Source organism: Dermacentor andersoni, chromosome 6 (genome assembly GCF_023375885.2).
Source record: "Dermacentor andersoni chromosome 6, qqDerAnde1_hic_scaffold, whole genome shotgun sequence".
Taxonomy (NCBI): Eukaryota; Metazoa; Arthropoda; class Arachnida; order Ixodida; family Ixodidae; genus Dermacentor; species Dermacentor andersoni.
In genome coordinates, this window is record NC_092819.1 from 177,149,397 (window position 1) to 177,167,953 (window position 18,557).

Consider the following 18,557-nt stretch of genomic DNA (forward strand, 5'->3'; position numbering starts at 1 on the left):
TATCATTTAGCGTGCGATCACTCTTCCAGACCATTGGTTTGGAGGTGGTAGCCTGGGGCTGTGCATAGTGTTGCAGTCTCAGGGAACTTCATCAAGTGTGTTCGAGAGAAATGCTTTGCCGCGGTCACTCAAAAGGACACGGGCGGCTCCGTGGCGTACGTAGATAGCTTGAAGGAAGAAGGCAGCCACTTCGTAAGCTGTTCCTGAGCGGACAGAGGTGGTTTCCGCATGCCGCGTCAAGTGATCCACAGCAGTGACAATCCATCGGTTGCTGTCTGCAATGGCCGGGAGAGGAATGTAAAAGTCAATACCGACTACAGCGAAGGGTTCAGCAGGACAAGGTATTGGTTGTAGCGGCCCGGCGGGTGCAGTGGTAGGTGGCTTGAGCCGTTGGCAAGGGGTGCACGAGGCGACATATCGAGGTGCGCTGGTTGAAAAACCTGGCCAGAAGAAGCGGCTGCATATTCGCTCACGGCCTTTGTGCTAACTCAAGCGGCAAGACGTCTGGTGGTCGTGAAAAGAATGTAGAACTTCAGCCCGGAGAGAGCGTGGAATGACAGGAACCCATCGATGGCCCTCCGGGTGTCTTCGAAGCCTACTGTTGGGTGGGATTGAAACACAAATGAGGCAATCCATGACGTCGTGGCCATAAGGATCAGTGTGCTGGTTAGCAGAAAACACACAAGGGTGGCTGAATGGCAACTGAGTCAGGAAAGCAATAGGTAAAATTGAAGGCGTGATGTCCATGCGGCCAAGTTGACAAGGTCGCGTAGTGAGATGGAAATATGGCGGTAGCGGCAGCGGGAAAGTGCGTCAACGTCTTGGTACTTACTTTTGGTCCTATAAACGACATAGAAATCATAAGCCTGTAATCTGAGGATCCTGCGGCCAAGGCGTCCTGTCAAGTTTTTGATCACTGACAACCAACACAAGGCATGATGATCTGTAACAACAGTGAAATTCCAACCGTGGAGCTATGGGTGAAATTTCTGCATGGACCATACAACATCCAGGTACTCCTGTTCGGGGATTGTGTGCTTCTTTTCCGCGGAAGTCAAAAGGCGGCTTGCATATTCGACGGCTTTCTCGCGACTACAGCGGTCGCGCTGCAGCAGCACGGCGCCAATCCCTTGACCGCTAGCGTCAGTGTGCAGTAGAGTGGGTTCATTACCATCAACATGACAAACGACAGGCGTTGAGGTTAAGGCGCGCTTAAGTTTCTGAAAAGCGGCTTCGCATCGATCGCACCAGTGAAAGGAAGTGGCCCTGGTAAGAAGTCCATGGAGAGGCGCGACAATAGTGGCGAAATTCCGGGTGAAGCGTCGGAAGTATGATGCGAGATCGAGAAAACTACACAGTTCTTTTGCATGAAATGGGCGTTGAAAGTTGAGCACTGCGGAAATATCCGGATGAGGTTGAACGCCGCATTTATTTACAAGAAGGCCAAGAAGTTATATGTCTGTGCCAGCGAAGGGGCACTTCTTGGTGCTTAGTCGAAGACCAACACTTGCAATGCACGTGAGCACTTCGCCGAGACGCTGCGAATGCTCAGAGAACGTCGACAAAAAGACGTCAATGTCGTCGAGATAACATAGGCCGGTTTGCCACTTGAGGCCACGAAGAACAGCGTCCACCTTTCAAACATGCCGGGAGCATTGCATAAGCCGAAAGACATTATGTTGAACTCGCAAAGGCCATCAGTAGTAGAAACGACGGTCTTTTCTTTGTCCTCTTCATGCATTAGAATCTGCCAACAATCAGAACTAAGATCTAGGCTCGAGAAGTATTGCGCCCCTTGCAAAAATCAAGTGCGGCATCGATACGCGGCATTGGGTAGACGCTCTTGTGGGTGATCTTATTTAGCACTCGGTAATGAACACAGAAACGTACCGATCCGTCTTTTTTTATACTAAAACGACGGGTGATCACCAAGAACTTGCAGAGGAGCCTATGATATTCTTTTCTTGCATGCCGGCAACGTTCTCCTCGACGATGTGGCGCTCGGCTTAGGAGACGCGGTAGGGTCGACGGCACACAATAGTTTTGCCAACGGTGTCGATGCTATGAGATGCGACGGAAGTCTGTTCGAGTAAAAACAAATGGGCATTAAAGCATGCCTGGTGCTTCGTGAGCAAATCTAGCAATGCCTGAATGTGCGAAGAAGTAAGTCCGTGGCTTATTGCGGAAAGAAGAGCGGATGGAGAAGCAGATTTGTACGGCTGAGAGGGAGCTTGAAAAACATCAAGGGGGAAAGTGGATACTGGTTGAGTATCCACGCAGCAAGTGGCAGTGGTGCTTTGAAGTAGAAGAATAGCCTCTTGGGTGGTATTCACAGTTGTTATGAACGCACAACCATAATTGAAACGCACCAGGCTTGAAGCCAAGACTACCCCTAAGGAAAGACAACGGCCGTATGGAGTGGGAAACACATCACCATTAGTGATGTCGGGGGACGAAAGGATAATTTGCTCGTGGCCCCGAGGGAGCACGGAATCGCAAGCTATAAAGAAAGGCAATCGTCCTTCGTCGGCATCAGCTGAATGGGAGAGAGAAAGACAGAAGCTTTATTTTTATGTTGGGTGGCGTGATGGAAAGGCCTTCAGTCCAGAGCCTTGCTTACGACATTCTTCAGTGCAGCACTGATAAACGCCGCAAGGTGCCATTGGTGGTCGGCGCTGGTTGCTTCTGTCAGCCACCTGGCTTGGGGTTTAAGGGAAAGATTTGCAAGGGTAGGCAGGGGAGATGGGGGTGGTCCTCGGCACCGGAGGATATGGGATGTGTTCTTGTGTTCGCGACAGTATCGGCAGGGTGGGGGATCTTCAGTTAAGAGACCGCGGAGGAGGTGCATTCGCGCTGGTGTAGAGAGTGTTTCAGTCTGGGCCTGATGAATCATTACACCTTGTTCACGGGTGAGTACTTTGCTGAGCTTGGGGAACTTGCGCCTTGCCTCTTGATAGGGCCGCAGAAGCAGGGGAGCCCACCTTTTTGTCTGGGCTGGTGGCGGAATACAGGGTGCCTGGTTGAAAGTCTCACAGGTGAGCTGATTAGATCTTCCTGATTAGATTAGATTAGATTAGATTTCACTGCAGCGCGTCATGACCAGGTATCCAGATGATTTCTAAAGGGCCCTGAAAGTGCTCTAGAATAAATGTCGAAATGCGGACCGGGACATCGTTGTGCATAAACTTCCTGCAAGCCGCCATGAAGTCGGTAAATATGATTCTTGGGTAGGCCGGGTTACTAGGGGTCATGTGTTTGATCGTGATTGCGATGGCTGTCAGTTCCGCTAAGGTCTGGTCTGTCTCTAGGAGTACCTCCGTATGTACAGTCTGGAGGTCTCGAGCGTAGAAGTATATGCCGTGAGGGTGTCTTGCCGTGTGCCTCTTGAAGTAGGCAACTCACTGGCGCCGCTTCTCCTTGCCTCGTTTTGGATTCATGCGGCGTGGCAGTGGAGCTATGGTTAGGAGTTCGCCTTATTTCGGGGGTAGTGGGCGAATGTCCACAAGACACAAGAGGCGCAGCCTCTGGATGATGACCGATGCTATGGAGGATGTGCATGTCTTGACATGTGCGCTGCAAACGCAGTTCTTGGCGACGATGATCAATACTGACTAGTTCCCCCACCGTGTTATGACAACCGATGTCAAGGAGGACCTTGGTGTTGGCACTAAACGGAATGCCAATGGCCAGCTTTGTCGCCTTCCGGATGTGCGCATCAATGCGATTGATATCTTGCTGACGCAGATTGGTATAGGGTAGGTGACAGTGCAGGCGCGACATAATTAGTACGTGTGCTAATTGAAGCATATCCGCCTCTTTCACTCGATTGGCTCGGTTGGCGTTCATACGCATCATGCGCAGCACCTGTTCTCCTTGCCTGAGCAGGCGCTGCACCATCGCAGCGGGACCTCCATATTTCTAGATATGGAGACCGAGTATCTTAACACATTTTGGATGGGAAATTGGCACGTCTTCGTTTACAATTTGTATCGTGGGCGGTCGCCATCTTTTGTGATGGACCAGTAGCAACTCAGATTTCTCCGACGTACATCTAAGGCGAATATTTTGAACAGCCTCATGCACCCTGTTCATAGCAAGTTGGAGAGTTTCTTGGATGTGTCCTGGCGAACCGCTGCTGATTCAGATGGCGATATCATCTGCATAGATCGCATATTTGATGTGGGGAATGTTTCGTAGCGCTCTGTGAACTACGGACATGGCAAATTAAAGAGTGTGGGCGAGATCACTGAACCCTGCGGGATACCTCTCCGCGAATGGTGATACTGTTGTGAGGTGATGTTGCCTGCTCGTAGTGTGTACGTGTAATTCCGTAAGAAGTCCCTGATATAGTTATAAAGCTTGGTTCCATGGCCAGAAGCTTGGAGCTCTTGCAGCACTGCATCGTGGTTAACATAGTCAACAGCCTACTTGAGGTCGATGGCAAGAATAGCTCTAAGCTGAGCGCTGCTTGTTTCCTTCGTGATTTCTTCGCGTAGCTGCCGCAGAACGTCTTGAGTAGATAAGTGATGTCTGTATCCAATCAAATTATGGGGTAGTGTTGGGATTTCTCAAGGTGTCTAAGAAGCCTGTTAAGCACGATGCGCTCCATTAGCTTACCGATGCATGATGTTAGCGATATTGGACGCAGATTCGCTATGGCTTGGGGCTTGCGAGGCTTAGGAATGAAAATGATGCTGGCTGTCTTCCATTCTTCTGGCAAGGTGTCCGTGTCCCAAGGATTGTTAATTTGCTGATGTAAGAATGCATGATGGGCTTCTGTAAGATTGCGGAGCTGTGCTGTCGTAATTTGGTCTAGTCCTGGCGCTTTATTCGGCTTCGCTTCTGCTAAGGCACGCTGTAATCCAGCTAATGTGATTGGGCCGATGAAACCCACATTTTCTGGCCCTGCGCTTTTGTAGTCTGCATACTGTAATTGTGCTGGATCCGCGATGTGTGTTGTTCTAAGCTCGTTAAATAGTTCGTCGGAAAGCTCAAATGTTTCTAGCAGCTTCCGGAGCTTATGGGACGTTTCAGTCTTTCTCTGGGTTGGGTCAATGGGTGCTCGGATGAGATTCAACGTGGAGCTCATATTCAGTGTGTCGTTGAGCTTGTTGCACGTAACGTACCACGGCTCACGAGTGAGATGTTCAGTGTAGTAGACGATCTGCTCGTTGAGCGTGTTGATGCGTGAACGCAGTTTTTGATTGAGCTTATTTCTTTTCCGTCTCTAGATGAGGGCACGTCGTGCCTCCCGGAGATGAAGAGGGTGCTTGGCCGTGCCTGGTTGTTACCACTTCTCTATTATCGTGTGTGTCTCGATTCGTTGCCTGACCATCTCTGCCCAATGTTTCAGGTGCATGTTTTGAAAGTCTCCAAGATGGGTCTTGTGGAACTCATTGCAATCCGTGAGGCGATGCTTGCACTGGCGCTTTGGGAATCCTTTGATTTGCAGAAATATCTGTATGACAGTGTGGTCACTCGTTAAGGTATCGTACGTGTTAACCCACTGCGCTAAGAGTCGTCCTTTAATGACGGCGCGATCAGGCGTGGTATTTCTTACTGTTTCCGTGCCACGTCGGGGGAGTCGGTCTCGTTAAGGAGAATTAGCTGGGCCTGTTGCATATGGTGTAGAAGTGCGGATCCTTTGGAGGAGCTTTTAGTGTATCCCCATGAAGAGTGTGGTGCGTTGGTGTCGCCTGCTATTAGATGATCAAAATACGTCGTTGGCCGCAGATTCGCAAACTCGTTGATGAAGTCTACTTTCTGTTTTGGCCGGCTATGAAAATTCGTGATGAATAGGTGGGGCTCTGCCTTGCTCTTGACAATTTTAGTTGGGAGGATGCGCACAGTGAGGCTCTGCTTCGTACTGTGGACAACATTTGCCGCTATATCTTTACGAATAAGAATGGCCATTGTCGAATTATGGCTATACGCCGTATAGCCTGCAAGATCAGGTGTTTGGTTAGTTTCCTGGAGTAGGAGAATGTCTGGTTGACGATCTTGAGCAGCAGTGCACTGCATGACAAGGGCCCGTTAGCGAGCAATGCCTCCATAGCTCGACTGCCACAATACCAGATTAGTTGCCTTCATTCTATTGGATGGATGGATGGTATGAGCGCCCCCTTTGGAACGGGGTGGTGGGTTGCACCACCAAGCTCTTGCTATTATACTGCCTAATGTCCTACAGGGGTTAAACAATAAAAAACAAAAAAACCCACATTGAACTCCCACAACCAAATTTTCTGATTCCCTGTTGCGAACTGTGTCTTTGTATGTCTTTGTTTTTTGTCGTTTCCCTACTTTTCTTCCTCCAATCGCCTCTTACTAATCCCTATTGCGGACATGTTTACTTTTCCACTGCTCTCGCTGAACCCAAGGGCTAAAGGGAGGCCAGTGGTGCCTAAGTCGACCGCTGGGTAGACGACTTCACATTCTAATAAAACATGCTCTGTAGTTTCCCTAGCGTTACCGCAGCAAGCACATGCTTCTTTTTCCTTCTTTTAACTCGCTTTATAGATGCGTGTTCTAAGGTATCTCGATCTCTCTTCGGAAAGGAATGAGCTTCCTTTTGAGTTATTATAAATTGTTTCTTTCCTGATTTCGTTTTTTCCTATTAAATAGTTATTCTTGGCAGGTTTCTTTACCATTGCCGCCACCCATGAGATTATTTCCGCCTCTCTGACTTTCCACTTGACGTTTTTTGTTGCTCTGTTGCACACACTACCGGCCGCATACTTGCTGGTAAGCTTCCTAGTTCTTTTCCTCCACTGTGAGAACTTGCCAAAGCTTTTAAAAAACTGGACAATCGGCCGCTTTCTGCGCAGGTGCTGCTGGAACAGCCATCCTCCGTCCGCCCGTAAAGCGATGACGGCGCTTATGTGCTTCTTCAGGACGACGGGCTTGTGCGACCATCTGTGACTATTAATGCAATTTCTGTAAGGCCGCACGGGTAACCGAACTCACCGCAATCTCCTTCTTTCTTTCCCGCCTCCCTGTGATCTTTGTTTTTCCCTTTGCCGTTGTAGGGTAGCCAAGCGGACGTTAACCTTCCTGCCTTCTGCTTTCCTTCTCCTCCTTCCTTCATTGTGAATCAATCCTTTCCTGTACAGATACCTTAACACTCTCACAGTCCATTTACTTCCATATTCCTCAGTCGTTCTTCATACTGAATTGCGAGCTTCCCTCACTTCAAAAGTAGTCCAGCCCATATCACCCTTCACAGCTTCATTTGTTGTCTTCCCGAGAGCGCACAATGCGAGGCGACCCACTGACCTTTGTTTCCCATGGAGTCTTGATTGTACCCCTGATTTAAAGCAAACAATCGCATTTCGAAAAGCAGGTCCTGGAACGTTTCCACACACATCGCAGAACGTCGTACCTATGGGATCCCCATAGCTCTCTGTGCTTCATCATGGCTTCACTGTTATTGTGTTTTACTGTGTTTCAATATATCTATTGCCTTCGTTTATCCATATACCAAGGTATTTATATTCTGTTACCCGAGGTATTTCCTGGCCCTGTATCGCCACTGTCTGTTCTCTGATTTCATTGAATACCATAACACCTGATTTTCTAACACTAAATTTCAAACCTAAATTGTTGCCTTCCTGTCCACAGATATTAGCCAGATGTTGCAAATCACTTTGCTTGTTAGCTAGCAACACAATGTCGTCAGCATAAAATAAACCTGCAAGCTGCTGCTCTACTACTGTACTCGCCTGTTTGTATGAGATATTAAAGCCGATATTACTTCCTTCTAACGCCCTCTCCATCCTCATCATTTACATCATAAACAGCAATGGGGATAAAGGGCACCCCTGCCTCAGTCCCTTGTTGATATGAACTTTCTCCTCGCTCCTCATCCCTTCCCATTAAACGCAAACGGCATTTTCTAGGTAAATATCTTTCTAGAGCTGTAGAAAATCATCCCCTAAGCCTTCTCCTTCCAGAATATCCCACAAAATATTGCGATCTGCGTTGTCATTGGCTCCTGTATTGTCTAAAAAGGCCACATATATTGGTCTGAAATCTACTTTTGGAATTTCAATACACTGAGTAAGAACAAATAAGTTATCATCTAAACGCCCAACCTACTCTGAAGCAATTCTGAAGTTCTTCCAAAATGCTATTATTCTCTGCCCATGCTTGAAGCTTTAATTTGATTGCCTGCATTGCTAGCCTGTATATTACCGATGTAAGGGTCAACGGTCTATAGGAGTGCATTCTATCTTTCACCCCCTTACCTTTAGAAATTAAATTCATTCTACTTTCTCGCCAATTGTCTGGTATTCGTCTATCGTTTAAAGTTTTTACCACTGCTTTCACCAGAGCTTCCTTCCTTTTGGTCCTAGTGAGCCTGACGGGATCCTCGTCTAGCCCTGTGGATGTGTGCTTAGGAATTTTCTCTTCGGCTTTCTTCCAGTTGAAATTTGTCAGGACCAGCTTTTTTTCCATCTGGTTCTCTTTCATGCTCTTTGTTTTCTTGGAATACAACCTGGTCATTGCCTTGGAAAGTTTCGGCTGGTATTTTTCGGGTGCAATTTATTGCCGTTTCTCCTTCCAGTTTGTTTTCATTTTCGTCTAGGATATGTGGTTGTATTGTTGTTGACTTCCTGCCTAACAATGTTATGTGGTTCCAAAATATTCTCGGGGTGGCCTTCTTTTTCTCACGTATTTCTGACAACCAACTATCACTTTCATCTTTTAATATCGCTTGCACGAGTATTTGAACCATACACTTTTTCTCCCGGTATATTTCCCATTTACTGGTTACTTCATCCTGCGGCAACTGCGCCTTCTTTGCCTGCCTGTGCTCTCGAGATGCTTTCTGTCGTTCGGGGATCACTTCTCGTATCTCCCTGTTCCACCAGCTTCTCGGTTTCTTTTTTCCTTTCCAAAGAACATGTTCTTTCTCTTTCCGTATTTCTGTCGTTATTACACTTAGAAGCTCATTATATTCCCACTCTTTATTCTTCCTCGACTCTAGTGACTATATTTGTTATTTGTTCAGCGTTCAAATTTGGACCGGCCTGTTTGCACTCCTTGCTCTCTTTCCGAGCTACACATCCCATTTGCAAAATAATGCGTTTATGGTGCTTCCCTATGCTGCTAAACCTTTCTCATCAATGACCCCTTCTCTCAACTTATCATGAATTCCTTCTGCCATCAGACAGTAATCAATGGTTGATTGTCGCTTTTCCACATCCCACGTGAGCTGCCCTTCACACTTAGGCCCTGTATTCACGATAACAAGGTTATGTTGCTCGCAAAGGTGTAGCGTTGACTTCCCGGTGTTGTCGGCAGTGGGAACGAGCACTTACGGAGTCGCCGTCTGTGGCAAGCGCCTGCCTTGCGTAGTATGAGGGATCGCGCTGCGCGCCCCTCATAGGTTTGCCTTACAGCGCTCAATAAAAACAGCACGCGGCAGCCCTCCTGGACGTTATTGTAAGTACTCTCAAAACGAGGGCAGTTTTTACTGCTGAAATAATAATCTTGGGTAAACTGAAAGCACAGAATCGTTTACACATGCTATCTCTCTACCGAATAAGTACAGCGAACGCCACTACGTGTGGTCGCCGCGATGGAGTCTCCCGAACCAGCCTCTTGTGTGAAAGGTAGGCAAACGCTGAAAGTAAACTATGTGAAATATGTTCTTATAGTAGGATGTCGGTATAACCAAATGGGGCATAAAAGAAGGAAGCCTCAATGCAGCGATAGCATGGATTTGCAGCGACCGAATGCGCGTCTGCATGCATGTCCCTGCACTATGTTTTGCTTTCGCTGCGAGCGCGTTTTCGCACAGTGTCGTGAGCTTTAGGCCGCAGCATGCGAATTTGACAGTACACTAGATACCATCGTTGCGTGGACGCTATCAGAACTGTTCAAAAATAATTTCGTTATAGAGACTTCCACGCCTACTGCGACTGTGATGTGTCTTCGCGACGATTCAATCTTTTTTTTTTGTCTTCTAAATTCTTGGACATCTCAGTATTGTTTCTCAAGCTGCGTCGCACTGTATGTTTATCGGTCTTATCAGCGTGCGATTTGCCCCTGCTTCTTTTTTGTAATACAGTGAATTAATTCTTAACACAAACATGACTATATGCCACGCTTTTTTTTAATATGCGTCTTACCACTCCCTTTCCGTTCCAGTGAACTTGCCGGTATCTAGCATCAACAAGTTCATAGACCAAACCGTACTGACATTAGCCGAACAGCGGGAGCGGGCGAGCATCTCAGTGCGCGCTTTCTGCTACCCACCGAACATCGTGCAGTACGCCGCCGTAGTAGAAATCTTCCTCGCATGTGTGCTTGCTGCATACCCGAGTTGTAGCCGATGGCTGTCTGCCGGTTCTGAGTTTCGCCAACGAAGCTTCAGGCAGCTCCTTGCCCTTCGGCTACGTGTGAATAAGGCTGGCACCGGGCTCTGTTGCGTACGTCCGGCACTGCGGCACCAAGCAGTAGCCTACCATGCTGCACGCCTCCAAAGGCAGCCACTACCTATTATAGTAGTTTCAGGTGTTGTCAAGTTGACACCCAAGGCGGTAAAGCCTCATCACTTGGTGGGACTTTAAAGTTTCGTTTTCAGCTCGCTTCGGCGCTTCCGAAGCAGCCGACGCGGCCGCTGTGTCCACGTTATCCCTCACGCACGTCACGCCGATGGTGGCGCCAGCTTTTCCAGTGGTGGAGCTCGCCGCCAATGGCCATCTAAATCCTGCATGTAGGCATTCATGTCACCTAACAGGATAACTTCAGCACCATTCCCGAAACCATTAACATCCGCGCTTATGTATTCCACTAACTATTTGCTCTGCTCTGTACAATTATTTCCGGTCCACGGATACGTAACGCCCAGCCAAGTTTCTTTCCCACTCATTTTACCTAATAACCAAAGATGCTCTTGACATTTTGAATTTACTCTTTTCCATATGACTCCCTGATGGATGAGCATTCCGACTCCCCATCCCTTTCTTTCCGACCTATAGTTCTGTTGCACCCTTCCCCAACATAATTCTCAATCACTGGCGGCTTTTCCGAATCTCTAAGATGCGTTTCTGTAACTGCATACACCCTTATTTGTACTCTATATAACTGCTTCTCAATCTCTGCCCACATTTCCATTCTTCTGCCACCCTGCATGTTTATGTATCCTATTGCATGGCAAGCTCTCTTTCTTGCTTTCCTCCTTTTTCTGTTATCTACGGCGATGCTCTGCTGAGGTTCCCCTAGGCGACCTTCTTCATTACTACCTACTCTGGCCTCCTGAGCACCCGCGGTCCCCCTAAAAAAGCAACAGCGCAACCACCAAGTCGCCAGCCCATTTCTCGTGCCAGCCTGTAATTTCTCGTGCCAGCCTCTGCAGAGGTAAGGGCTGCTGAAACACTGAGGGTGTCGTGAAGCGTTCGTGAGCTCAACTGAGGTAGGAAAAGGCCAGTTGGCGGACGCAAAATGACCGTTGCAACGTGCTCCGTACGTTCTGAATGCTTTGATACTCGGGAGGTCCATCCATAAGCGTCGGTGACGAATTTCGGGGCCATTGCAGCTGCAGGAGTGCAAGCCTACTTGACGGTAGGCCTAATCTCCCAGCCGTTATGGCTAGTTCAGCGCCCTGCCAGGTCCGAGACAAAAGCACACAAACTCACAGTACGTTTGCCAGATCACAACAGAAGTTGGCGAGAATGTTCGGATAATGTTCTAGACGAGCTGAGCTGTGTCTGAGGACTGGTCCTTGTCGAATAAGTTGGCATTCGGGTTTTTCATCTGGAGCGATGCGAAGGCACGTATGCTCGGGCAGGAGCGACGCTCGCCTGCAGCAGAATGGGAGGTCCAAGTCATTTCTATGAAACGTTGACGGCAGGGAATTAAAGAAGACGCCGACGAGAGGAAGTCCCACTTTGAAATAAGTTCGTGAACACTCGAGAATAAAATCGCAAACTGAATGTGATGACGGATGCCAACAATGATGACACGTTCAGTACGTTGCGCGGAGAGTCGTATAAGTGCGTCACCAACTCCAGGCAGAGATGGTACAATATAAGGCGTCTTCACTTTTTTCACGCGAGAGCACAAGTCCGCGTCCATAACAGAAATAGTAGTTCCCGCATTAACCAAAGCCAATAACCGCACACCATTCACAGACACCGATAACATGTTTGACAGACACTCCGGAAGAATTATAACAGGTCGCGAACATGCAGCTTTCCTTCCAAAAACTGAACTGGTTAGTTTTCCGGACGCAGGAGAGGGAGCTGAGAAGCCGCGCGAAGCCGAGAAACAGCATCTGAATGGCGATGGGAAGTGGCGTCTCGAGGTACGTGAACTCGGGGACGTGTTGCAGAAGCCGACCGGAGACGGAGTTCGGTGAGTGGACGGATTATCAAAGTATCTCTAGTATGATCTAGGGGGAGAAGGCGCGTCACGCTAAAAGGCAGCGTAGCCGGGTCATTCGTTTCGTTGCAGCGTGTGGAAAACCGGGAGATGTACTTTCGTATGCGGGAGTAGTAGCATATCGGGCGTGACTGAAGCCAGGCACAGAAGTCAGGTGGATTGGGCGCTCGTGTAAGTAAAGGTGCTAGCTGACCTTGAGCCGGCATATGCGACGTGGCGCAAAGAGATACGGGATGCATTGCAGCAGTGTGGGCGTACCAAGGCGGTGGTAGGCAAGCAGAAGTGACTGGATGGTCAGCGCTGTTCAGCGAGGCCAACTTTTATTTCTTTAACGATGCCGTGTATGCCGGTAGCAGTAGGATGAGCGTGAAAGCTGGAGGGAGGCGACAAATCGTCTGCTTGCAGTTCCTCCCGAATGAGGGCTCGAATGAGAGCTCTGAGCTCAACACTGGTTGTCAGGGAGTGGTCGGACGGGTCGGGCTGCAAACGGATTCATTGCAAGGCATCGAGGTGCTGACACACAGAGATGACGTCGTGCTCACTCGTGGGATTTTGGGCTGCAAGGGCGTTAAAAGCGATAAATCCGACGCCTTTGAGAAGGTGGCGGGCCCGGTCAGTTTCTGGCGTGGCGCTGTCGACGCGACGGCAAAGCGCGAGAACATCCTCAGTGTACGACGTGTAGGACTCGCCGTAATGTCGCACGCGCTCAGAGAGCTTCTTTTTCGGAACATCATGCACATTCGGAACATTAGGTTGAACAGTGGTCCCAACTGCACTTATAAGCTTATATCTTTAGGCGGTACTGTCTCCAGGATCCGATCTACGGTAAGAGGCTTCTAACATAGTTGATACAAAAAAAATTTTATAACTCACTAAAGAAAACTTTGTAATATGATTAAAATGAAGGGTTAGATTGTATGACTCCATTTGTGGCAAGAGCTGGTTATACTGGGCTGTTTTGCATAAACTCCCTTGGTGCTGCCGTAGAGGCGTGGGCGCTTCAGTAGCAGTCACTTACGAACACATATAAGGATACACGCCCTCGACTGTTTGTGAAGCCCTTTCACAGAAAATGGCGGACCTTCTCGTTCAAAAACGCATGTAGCTGGAAAGAATTCCCGTTACACGCAAGAAGAAATGACAGTGAAGCATGGAGCAGCACACGAGCCCGTGTGCATCCTTTTATAGCTTCTTTGCTAATAAAACGTTTATTAAAATAAACATTAAAAATTTACCGACGATTAGCAGACTCCCTAATGCGAAATTTTAGCGCAGCTGTATACGTGTTTGATGTCGCGATATAGTGAGGCATCGTACCAATCACAGCACCGAGTGGCAGAGAGAGCCGCGACATGCGGCGTTGTACTACCTCTACCAGTCACACACTTGCAGTTTCGGGGCAACTGCAGCTTTTGCAACCGTAATCGTTACCGGGAAACGCTTCCGGCGAACGCTATGCGAGAGGCGAGCTTTCTGGGTCTTTTTTTCGCCCTGTTCGGCCGGCGCCGCCGTCGGTGCCGCCGATGTGCGGACGTCTTTTATCGTCCACAGCACTCCGCGTTCGCTCTTTCATTCTTCGCCGTTCTCGGTCGCTCGGTTACGCCGAGGGCCGACGCCGACGCTTGCCGCGGGAACTAGGGCCCAAAAGTTGAGCTCTAAAGGTACGCCCACACTAGCGACAAAAACGCGCACGACACGCCGCACGCGGCAAGCACCCGCGCGGCGGACGCGTGCGGGCAAGTCCACAGTCGCGTTTTGCGGCACGCGGCAACGGGCCGTGGAGTCCCGCGTTGTCTCGTTCCATTCGATACTTCTCGTGACAACGCGCTCTCTGTTCTGCCCATTTCCTGTCCCGCCGGAAGTGTCTGTGTTTTTTTGCGCCACTGCCGGCCACGCTCAGGCATGTCGGATACGGACGAGGAGCTGCTGGTGACTGTGAACACTATAATACTTATTCGTTCTTTACTTGTGCGACGCCGACGTGCCAGAAAGCGGACGAGAAAGTTTTGGGTGTGGTACAGGGACACTGAGGGCCAGGCGCACACTCTGCTTTCCCAGCCTTCACCAATTACTCACCTGTCATGCCAAACTGCTGTCCAATAATGTGCCAGCGGTTGGCACGCAGCTCCTTGTCCGACGTTCCATTTATCATAGAGGAACACATATCCGCGAACGGGTTCCAAAAACGCCACCATTGCGAGGCGACTCCTTTGTCGACGTCTCGGTAGCGGTGTGCTAAAGGCTTAACAAAAATAGCCCCCTTGACGGTAAATGGCCTCTGAGATTTTACGGCGCGCGTGTCACTGTTCAATCTCAGAGCCCATAGATTATGACTCTTTGCTTATGCGACAGGTGGCGCCACTACAGCGCGGCTCGTAAAGCGGCTCGCTTCTTAATGGTGCTCGTTCTGCGGATGCCGCGAAGAAGTGGGTCTCGCACCCATTCGCGCGTATGGCGCGCGTTGCGGCCGCTTTTCGTGAATCTTGCCGCACGCGACAGCACCACTCGCCGTGGGTGGCGGGTCGCGCGCGTTTTTGTCGCTAGTGTGGACGTACCTTAAAGATTTCTGCCCCTAGGAAGTGCATCCACCAGGGTTTGGGCAGAGATTGGGCCAGCGGAAATGATGTGCTGAGCAGCGCCCACGTTGTATCGTCCAGAATGACACCACTACCAACCTGTAATTTGGGTCCATGCGAAGCACAGAGCGCAAGAGCTTGCCCGTGGTCTCCATGCGCGGCAGCGAGGCAGGGAAGTAGACGCCTCCCAGCAGCTGCTTGTACGTGGCCAGGTTTTCTGCGCAGAGACTCATGGAGGCCACGTGAAGGAGGCATTTTTGCTACTCTCTTAAAATACTTTGCCCACTGTGGGCTTATCTCACAACAATAACTGTCCACTGCGTTGCGCGCATTTCCTTTCTTTAACGCGACGAGCCCGGTACTTCCAGGAGCTGTATTCTATAACGCTTTGATTTTCACAGAATTCGCTTTGCGAGCAGGGATTGGTCGCCGCCTGGGTGACGCCATCGCCTCTGGGCGCGCCCACATATTATTTTGACGTCACGCACATGTTCATTATGCGGAAACCAAATCCGTCGTTGCTACGAAGTGGCGCTGTGTGCTTTGGTGTGATCCGGAGGCGCTGTGTGCATGTGCGTGCCATGTGCACGGGCGACATCGGCGTTGGCAGCGATCGTGATCCCCGTGTGATTGATTTTAGCGAGCTTCCGTGAGAGACCACGACGACACCAACAACACGCGTTTGAGATGGGAGACGACGAATTCAGAAGGCAATTCAGGCTCTCCGAAAAGACAGTGCGCCGCCTGCGCGAGTGGTTGTTTTGGGGCCGCAACGCACCAGCGGCATCGTGGCCCAAGTGCTGTGCGCATTGCGATTTTTTGCGACTGGAAGTTTTCAAGAGTGCCTGGCCAACGAGGAAACTATCGCCCTCTCCCAGATGCCGCATGACATTTTCTGTTGCTGAAGCCATAACAAGCGTCGGCAAATAAAATGGCCGGGTGAAATTCCCCAAGACGAGAAATGAAAAGGCGGCCGTGAAGCAACAGTTCTTCGAATACGGCACACTAAGTTAGCGTACGACGTCTCACCTAGCGGCATAAATGGGTGCACCGCAGTAAAAAAGAAAAAACAAAGAAAAAAAAACTATCACTCGCTGTGTGTGGGTGGCTTCTTGTGGTATGATTAATAAAAATCAGGCCCTTCGGTTCCCTTTCTTCTAGTTTACCGTCAGTACGCCACACACGTTTCATAATGAGAAACACAAACCTCATCAATAACATCAACAAATTATTTTTATTTACCAAGAAGCACTCCTAATTTTCCGTAATTTTCCTTGGTTTGTGATAGTTCCCTTCTAGAAAAAGAAAGCTGTCCGCCGATTGGCCTCTGTCCTTCCTCTCGTTTTCATTACGTCAGCGGATCGCCCAAATGTAACGCCACTGCCAAACCGAATTCTTCGGATCGTTGCAGAACACGACCTGCGCGCCATGAGCGTGACGTGTCGACATCAAAGCAGCGAGCGCGTGGTACACGAGAAAGGAAACGCAAGCAAGGCAATTGACGATTAAGGTTGTGGGACAAGATAAGCCCCAAAAGATTCAAACTTTCAGCGCGTAGGACACGCCCCTTCCTCCCTTTTGTATACGCGTCGCTTCTGTGCGTGAATGCGACTGACTCGTTGAAGAGTGCAATGCAAGAAAATTGAGAGGGCGCTGGGGGCTCGGTATGTCAGGTCGACGCTTGTCCCATGTTATTTTCATCGCCGTTTTGCCTTTGCGCTTTTGAGTATTTATTACACCCTTTGTTGTAAATTCCTCATTGCATTGTTCGAGAATGCTATGGGAGTCATGCAAGGGTGAATTTTTGTGTGGTTTTACTACTGGAAATAAAATTACGACAAAAACTGTTCGAAAGAAATAGCTTTGCTGAAAACTGGGCTGTTATTTAGCAAGGTCACATAAGCATGCCGTGATTTCAGCTAGTCGCATTTATTACCTTTGTGTTGTCTTTCCTTTCCTGTGCGAAAGCCGCATATTAGTTTGCAATGATTTTATTTCTACCGCGTTTCTTCCGACAGCTACTAACCTGCTTGTTCCTTTCTATTTTCCCGTTTTTTATCTTCATGTTAAGGTAGATCATGGACTTTTCAATCTATGTATTAGTGCCTTTATTCTAACAACCAACATCCGGTATAATGCTCTGGTCGACAGAGACGACGAAATCTATTCCACTATTTGTTCCACTTATATAAAAAAGCCTTTCCCGGTCCCATTGACGTTGCTGCGTTTCTGGAAGGTGTGCATTATTTAAGAGTGGTTTAATTTAAAACAATATTTAAAATTACTTAAAGCTCAAGAACGTTGTCCGAGCATTTTCACAGTGTGCCGGAAGAACTGGATCATTTTTTGGAGGTTATGCGTGCAAAAGTAACCGCCCACCAGAGGGCACGCGTATTCCGAATGAACCCCAAGTTAAAGTGTGCCTATGTTATGACTGACGTTAACCAACAATAGTAAGTCTATAGGCCAGTTTCTTCTCTAGTAGGAAATTACCTATACAAGCGTTCCAGAGGTGTACAAGCGTAAATAAATAAAAAAAAAAAGACGCACAGAAAGTTTTTGCAATGTACCGCAAGAACTAAACGTGCCGCAAAATTTGCGGTTCGAGGAAAGCGGAAAAATATTGTGCATGATACGCTGATAAGTTTCAAGAGCGTCACTTCACTAGAGCCTTTGAAAAATGATTCATGCTTCAAGGGCTCGAAAACGTTATCGGCTGCAGCTATGTTACCCAGCGACCCGAGAGATCTCTACTTCTATGTCAAAACGAGGTTACATTTAGTGAAAATTGGTTGCACGTTAAGTGTAGAGCGTGGCCGAACTTTTCCGCTAATTATGTTTTTTGGAATAATGACTCAACCATCGTTTTCTCGCTATCTTTTCATTTGGTACGAGGACGATACTTCGTTTCTGCGGTGTCATTGCTGAACAAGTCTCATCGTTTATATGTGGTGAAAACAAGAGGAATATTGTGATTAAGGCGCAGGCGAAGTATAATTGCGTGGGTCGATTACAGCCTCCGCAATATACCACGCAAGCAACTGCTCCGCAGCGTTCTGCGGCTGTATGTAACCAACGATGCGTAGATTAGCCCTGTGTTTTGAGAGACTTGGCTCTCTCCAAGATGAAATTAGGTGTAAATGGGAAGAATAATAAGCCATTGGCGGTGCGAAGAGAAATCTGTATGAAAGAATAGCGGCTTAAAAAGAAAACTTGAGCAAACGTCTTAAAGCATTATGTCGCCTTTATCCGCTGTGTTTTCCAGCGTTACATAGGGTAAATGTAGGTGTCACCAAGATCATATTGATAACCATACTTGTCTATCTTAATCCGGAGAGGGTATTTCACCCGTTAACAAGTGTTAGAGGTCATTGCTAGGCGAAAGATGCGCCTTTCCTGCATCGGAAGTTTCTCAAATGTTATCGATGGTTCTATCTGTTGCCTATGTTGTGGCCGAGCCTCGTGTAATGTTATTCTGTGCGCGACTGGTGCACGGTCCATTCGAGAACTTGCGCGAGCACACGTTGATTTGTTGAGCCACGCACACATAGCCGATGCGCCCGACTCACGGATCATATTTTCGAAGATCATGCA

The 18,557-nt window shown here is 48.6% G+C and overlaps 1 protein-coding gene across 1 annotated transcript in view; it reads right to left on the bottom strand.

Annotated features, from left to right (window-relative positions):
- LOC126523916 (uncharacterized) overlaps positions 1 to 18,557 on the bottom strand; it is a 469,956-nt gene that overhangs the window by 128,706 nt on the left and 322,693 nt on the right. The window contains exon 11 of the mRNA XM_055066991.1: positions 15,063 to 15,180. Coding sequence (XP_054922966.1) covers positions 15,063 to 15,180 — 118 coding nt within the window. The remainder of the gene's footprint in view (positions 1 to 15,062; positions 15,181 to 18,557) is intronic.